Source organism: Channa argus, chromosome 6, assembly GCF_033026475.1.
Source record: "Channa argus isolate prfri chromosome 6, Channa argus male v1.0, whole genome shotgun sequence".
Taxonomy (NCBI): domain Eukaryota; kingdom Metazoa; phylum Chordata; class Actinopteri; order Anabantiformes; family Channidae; genus Channa; species Channa argus.
Genome location: NC_090202.1, coordinates 14610288 through 14617270, shown reverse-complemented (window position 1 = coordinate 14617270; position 6983 = coordinate 14610288). Strand labels below are relative to the sequence as shown.

The 6983-nt window shown below is 40.2% G+C and overlaps 2 protein-coding genes across 2 annotated transcripts; both read right to left on the bottom strand.

Annotated features, from left to right (window-relative positions):
* Positions 1-75: 75 nt before the first annotated feature.
* On the bottom strand, positions 76-3505 carry slc19a3a (solute carrier family 19 member 3a). Its single transcript, XM_067508738.1, has 8 exons — positions 3418-3505; positions 2896-3113; positions 1883-2118; positions 1264-1768; positions 989-1067; positions 553-745; positions 314-455; positions 76-229 (listed from the first exon to the last, which is right to left on the bottom strand). Exons 2-8 carry the CDS (start codon positions 3040-3042, stop codon positions 83-85), a joined length of 1449 nt encoding a protein of 482 aa, XP_067364839.1. The 5' UTR covers positions 3043-3113; positions 3418-3505; the 3' UTR covers positions 76-82.
* A 90-nt stretch (positions 3506-3595) lies between these two features.
* Positions 3596-6928, bottom strand: slc19a3b (solute carrier family 19 member 3b). Its single transcript, XM_067508740.1, has 8 exons — positions 6667-6928; positions 6285-6464; positions 5949-6114; positions 5503-5788; positions 5150-5301; positions 4487-4679; positions 4036-4177; positions 3596-3767 (listed from the first exon to the last, which is right to left on the bottom strand). The coding sequence occupies exons 1-8, from the start codon at positions 6814-6816 to the stop codon at positions 3621-3623; spliced, it is 1416 nt and encodes a 471-aa protein (XP_067364841.1). The 5' UTR covers positions 6817-6928; the 3' UTR covers positions 3596-3620.
* Positions 6929-6983: the final 55 nt, after the last annotated feature.

Below are 6983 nucleotides of genomic sequence, written 5' to 3'. Positions count from 1 at the left end.
CAGTAATTTTCTTTTGTGGCCACTATGTGGGGACCAAAAACACCAGTGATGAACTCAGTTTGCTGTGTACTCTTCCTTGCCTTCAGAATCTGTGTTCTTCAAACCCTGGAGATACAGTATTGTCGGGAGGGTTTTCTGTTTTATATTTCTTTGCTGTCCAAATAGTGAATAGTCCTCGCAATAAAAAAACAACAGCGATGACTGAGAAGTAGCTGGCATATATGATGAACTGCAAAAGAGCACACAATTTAAGAGTTTATAAATGTTAAGTGAGCTTATAAACTTTTTGCATATGTTTTATCAGTTAGCTAACCTGAGGAATGATAGCCAAGCCCAGTCCACTGCTGTCAACCACGACAGAAGTAATGATCGCCTGTAGAGCCAATGCTCCAAAGTTGTTAGCACCAAACACCAGTGCATATCTTTCCAGTGACAGGTCAGCTGCAATCTGGTACCTAGAATTATTGTTTTTATTATAGTGCGGTAAGATTTGACCTGTATAGTGGGGTCAAACATAACCCCTTACCATCTTGTGACAACACATTAACTTACATTGCTATTGTTATCAGCAGCATGTACAGGCACTTGAAAATTATGTATCCAGCATAGCAGACCCAGATGTTTCCAATGAAGGTCATGAGAAAGAGTGCTGCTGCCCCGAGTCCAGAGAAACTTCCCAGGGCCAGCTCTCCCCAGTGCTCCCACCTCACCTCAGTGAAGCCTATGCCATAGGCTGTAGCTGCACCTGTAGAACACATTGAGAACACTGTACAGTAGTAATCTCATCTCGACTGTTGTAGAGATTAGTTTAAATAAGCAATAATTGGGGTTTGATAACTACTACTTCACCAAATGTTGTCAGGTTTAAACACATACTGTATAGATAATTTTAAATGGTGTAACTGTACCATTCCCTATAGTTATGGTTTAGGTGTCTTTTGGTTTTCTAATACAGAAATGAAAAACAAAACTTTCTGAAGTTGTTTACTCATCAGGTAGGACACTGCTTCTACCCCTCCGTTGTAGATGCTGAAGTCCTGAGAAGGCTGCACATGATCCCACAGCACCTGCAGGGTATATTGCAGGTATAGAGATTACAGATTTATGAAGTATTAATGACTTCTTAGTGGTTGTGGACTTTCTTCTATTCCATTAAAAGCACTAGTGGGGATCAGAGGGAATGGAACAGTATGATCTGCTAAAACCCCAACTTAAAGATTTAGACTTTTAAAGTAGTATTTGGCTGTTTTCTTCACAACTAACCTGCACATAGTTGATTATCAGGTTATATCCACAGGTGGCCATTGCCCACCACACAGACCAGTAGAGTAGCTGTCTAGAGGAATAGCACTGGCGGAAGTCCCTCCACAGATGGACAAGAACTTTGGTGCAGTTGTCTGGACCAACAGTCTTGGTAAATTCTTCAGGCTCAGGGCCCATTTCATCTTGTCCTTTCATTTCTTCCACTGATGCCTTTGATTTGCTTGTGTGTCCTGTTACGTCCACTTTCCCATCTACATCAATCCTTGTTCCCTTTGTCGCCTCATGTTTGGGATGAAAGAACATGCTCTGCTTTGGCATTGGCAGGAGGCAAGAAGTGAGGAGAGCAATGGCTGTCAGAACTAGAGTAAATACCATCATATTTTTGTAAGACATAAGGTTAAAGCTGAGAATCAACTGGCCCAACACTGAGCCCACTGTAGACCCCAGGAGCTGGACGCTGCGGCTGTAGGAGGTTGCCTTCCGGTATCTCCTGAGATCTACAACACTGGAAAAAAAGCACAGACAAAATGTTATGTTTGTACTGTCAATGCAACAGTCAGACCCCCGGACAGGCGTAACTGGTGCCTGGCTTTGTTTTACCCCTTTAAAGAGATATTACCTGTAGATGTAGGAAAAATAGGCCACATCGCTAGCCGTCACTACGCCGTAGAAGAACTGCATGGCCTGCATGGCTGGCACACCTGTCACCCACAGCAGCATTGCTGAGGTGATGAATAGCATAATAGACTGGAACACTACTACTGGCTTGTAACGTAGCCAATCAGTGAGCAGGAAAACAGGCACCATCACAGACAGGTAGGAGTATGTCCACACCGGGAAAATTTGATTGTTGACCTGATAGTGACAAAATATCATTAATTGGAAGTATGTGCTGTTAAATACCAAGAAATGTGCAGATGTACACAAAGTATTCAAGTGCAAGTAATGGCCTATCTTCATGTTTTTTTTTTTATATGAATAAGTTTTACTTGAAGTACAAAAGTAAAAGCTCTATGAAAACATTGTATTTAAAACAACACTGATTATGATTATTATAGCAAAGAATAAAGTAATTTTAAAAGGGGTCAAAGATCCCTGATCATAAATTGGAGCTGACTACATGTTGACAGGAGGTTAACCTATAATGATACATCATAATGAATTAGTGTTACAGGTGTATAAAAATTCTATTTTTTTCAGGTGGTAATATTGCGGCTTGCTGGCGTGCATTTGAGTCCAGTACTTGAACACCTACATTTAGTTCAATTCCACCCGAGTATGAATATAATAAATGGCAAAGCTTTGTTGCTTCACTCACTAAATCATTTAAAATGTTACATAATAGTGTTTGGATTTTTGCACCTCATCACGTTAAATTTATCTCTGTGTGATTTGTTAAATTTTTTTTTTATTAGTTTAACATACACCACAAATAAATATTTGCTAAAGTTTTCAACAATTTCAGAATTTTTTGTTCCACTGCCACAAAACTGACAGGACAAACAAACAAACAAAAAATTACTAATAATACTACATATAATACACAATACGTGCTTAGCTACAGTATATTATAAATTTTTTCTGCTTTATGATTTGCTTAAATCATTTACTTTTTTGTTTTGATTTTTATACCTGCTCTGTTGTCAGGTTCTTGTCTGGTCCCGTCAAGTATGCAATAAGAAAAGGTTCCAGAGGTTTAACTGTGCTGAAAAATCCATAGATGCACAGCACAGTAGTGGGATACCTCCAGTCTGACATCCACCTTTTTACAGCTTCCATCCTCTGCTATTTTTCTTTCTGTTTCAGGTGCGTATGTGTTCTTCTGTTTGCAGCTCTCATTGATTTACCTCCTTGTAGGAACATTTAACATGTGTACATGTGCTGAGCCTGCTTTATCAATCAACAACCTGGTCAAAGAGCAGTGCAACCCTGCTGACGTTTGGCTCAAGCCAAGATACACGTGTAACACATTAAGCTAGTAAAGACAAATCTCAGACATTCATTTTTTATAAAAACAACTTGGTATGCGGATAAATGGTGACAAGAGTTAAACTTTTTTGTTCGTTTACTAAAAGTAGTCATATCAGTACATTGCAATACAATAAAGCATAAAAAAAGTAAATAAACACAGTTTTATAATGTTGTTTGACTTACTCTTTAGATTCTTGTAGCAATAAATTGCAATTGTAAAAGCACCCACGTCATGTAATTAAAGCCAGTGTAGTGTAGTAGGTACATTGAGGCAATGAGATGCTCACTTATAAAAACAGTTCTGCTGGTTTATAGCCATTTTATTACTCGTAAAACAAATAAAACAATTCTGTGTTCATCAGCACTATTACAATATATAACACTGGTCAAAAACGTTCAGAAGAAATCACCCCACTAGGTCTGCTGGCTTCTTTCTGTCCAGAATGACTGTGATAATTTACACAGGCGGTGTAAGTCCCTCGAGTCAAAAAGAGCACAGAGATAGCAGCGTAGTAGCTGCCGTAGATGATGAACTGCGGGAACAGGGTTCTGTCATTACTAACATCATTAATTTAATCATACCAAGGTAATTAGTACATCTACAACATTTACAACGCCTTCATGCTCAGCTAATGATAACCACCAGGTGTCTCCCTGTCCTAGCATTTTAATGCTTCTCATTCAGCTTGCACTGCTTACATTCTTCATTCAGAGTGAGTTTAACCCTGACATTATTATCTCTGTTTTCTGCCCTGACCTCTTAAAAGTAAAAGGTACAGTTTAAATAGCATAGAAACATACCTGTGTCACAATTTTCAGTCCAAGAGCAGCTTCATCAACAACAATGGCTGTGATGATGGTCTGCAGTGAGAGGGCTACAAAAGTGTTGATCCCAAATGTTAAGGCGTAGCACTCCATGGAGAGGTTAGATGCAATCTGAAATCTTAAGGGACAAAACTGACCTAAGTGCTGAGAAAGCCTTTGATACACAAGAGCTGTAATAGCTATTTGTATATATTAAAAAAAGACAAAATTATTCACAAGTATGTAATAGCTGTTTGGGTCACTTTTCAACTTTTGGGATGATGGTCTGATTACATAAGCCGTGCCCTCTTTGTATTTTTACAAGACTCTTAAATATCACCCTTAACTGCTAAGAAAGTTCTTTGCGCTTCCTACAGTGAGAAACTGCTGAGTAAAAAAACTGTAGGGAAACTGGAAAACAATAGTTTTTGTTAGGCAATGGTCTTACGTTGTGATGGTGATAAGAAGCATGTAGCAGGATTTGAATATCGCATAACCAGCATAGCATGCCCAAATACTGCTGGTGAGTGCCATCAAAAACACGGCCCCGGCCCCTACTGCTGAGAAAAGCCCCAAAGCCAGCTCTCCCCACACCGCCCAGGTCACCTTGATATAGCCCACAGAGAAGGCTGCTAGGGCACCTACACCATGGGAGAAGCAAATTAAGTGTTTAATGACTCATTCCGGAAGACAACACCTCCACTGGGGTTGTGACATATTCACTAATAACATTTCTGGCTTTGTGTAACACTGGTATAAACAGGAATGTGGTCTCTAAACAAAACCTTGTAACACACATGTCTTTGCTGGCCTCCACAACACCTGCCAATTATGCTGAACCACTTTCATCCAGCTCCTGGAATCAACTATCATCAATAATTAGGGAACCCATTACCCTCTATCTATATCTTCTTAATTGAAGCAATTACTCTTCTTCTAGTGCGGTGCCAGGTTGAGCGTAAGCCTGCCGGCAACAGGTGCTGCTGTTCCCTTTCATAATCAATACACATTTTCCATTTATTCGGGTATCCCATACAATCTAGAATGACATCATTGTTTTATTTTATCTGAGTGAAATAGCTGAAATATAACCTTGAAGATCCAGTCTCACCTACAAGGGAGCACACAGCTTCTACTCCTCCATTGTAAATGGATGATGTGGCAGATGGTTCTATATGGTCCCACATTAGCTGAGTGTAGTTGAAGACCTGCACATAGCCAGATGTGGCCAGAGCCCACCACAGGGACCAGTAGATTAAATGCCTGCATTGTGATCATTGATGATAATATTCAAATATATTACTATGTGAATAGAATGCACAGTAAATAACCACAACATGTTCATTTACTGCAGTACAATACATTAAACTGTGATACAGGACAAAATGTGCAAAAGGTATGTAAATAGCAAGTTTTCTAAAAAGTGTCACCTGTTTTCATAAAAAAGATAGAAAAAGAAAATACCTCGAAGAGTATGAGTCCCTGAAGCTTTGCCAAAGCAGGCGGCCTGCAGTGGCCATATTTTTCCTGCTGCACCAACTAGTGCTGCCATTATGCTCCATCTTCTCTATTCCTGTGCCAGCTCCATCCTTATCCATCACAGGTTCTTCAGGCTGCTGTGCTCCCACAGCTGCAGCTGTTTGCTCTTTAAAGAACATGCTCCTCTGAGGCATGGGCAACCACAAGGAGACGAGAAAGGCCATGCTGACAATCCCCAGAGTGATAGTGTTGATGTAGAAATAGTCAAGTCCTGTTTTTTAGAGTCCGTACTTCATCAAATCTTACAGTTATTCAGAGTGTTATTATTATTTTTATGCAGATACAGTAGAATTAATTTGAAGACAATACAGACACACTATCCATATTTATTCGATTCTATTTAGTTTTATATTTAGGCCTGAAAACCCTACCTGCAAGGGAGACAAGCACTTGACCAAGGCTGGCACCAAATGTATATCCAGCAAGCATTGCACTGCGCAGGTAACCAGTGGCTCTTTGGTATTTCTCAACTGGAATCACACTGTAAATGTAAGAAAAGTATCCCACCTCTGTAGAAGTCACTACAGCATAGTTGATCTGTGGATGGAATGTAATATTCAATAGTGCTTATCTCAACTTGCATGTCAGGACACACAACACCAAGCACATTTCTCAATTATATGTCCTGCAGCTTTGATAATTGGCAAAACTGAACTAGTACATGCGGAACATGAGTACTATTTGACAATAATACTTTTTCAACAGACCTGAAGTAAGGTCATTGCAGGCAGACCTGGGGCAAAACAGAGCAGAATGTAGTTGGTGACTAGGAAGAGCCCTTGCAACACAATGAGAGGCTTATACCTCAGGAAGTCAGTCAAGAGGAAGACCGGCAAGAGAAAGGCCAGATAGGAGTATGTCCAGATAGGAAACAGGTAGTTGGTCACCTGGGGGGAACAAATGCCAAAGAAAATGTTTTCTGGTCATGGAATATCTCTTGTCTACGTTTATCTCAGTATCAGTCGAAACTGACAAGCAGTTCCGAGATACGGTAAATGCTCCTAATAAAAGTTCCTGAGGGATACAGGCAGTGGTATAATGTTTGTACACCTTTGGACATAACAGAGTGTGTGTGTCTGCCATCCTTACCACATCTCCGGAGATATTCTTGTGTGGTCCAATTAGGTATGGTGTCAGGAAAGGTTCTGCTACTCTGCAGTTAGCCAGAAAGCCATAAAGGGACAGGACTGTGGTAGGATACTTCCAGCCTGAAGACTTCAGCTCTGTCCACCAGCCCATGCTTTTACCCCAGCAGAGAGTCACAGAGAAAGTCTCAATTTATTTATTTATTTTTCTAGTGCACCACCTGTCAGACTTCTTGGACTAGGTTTGGTTTTAGGTTCCAAGAGGCTGTCAGTAGCAAGACATAAATGGCCTAATCTTTATGATGTGCACGTGCGTTATTT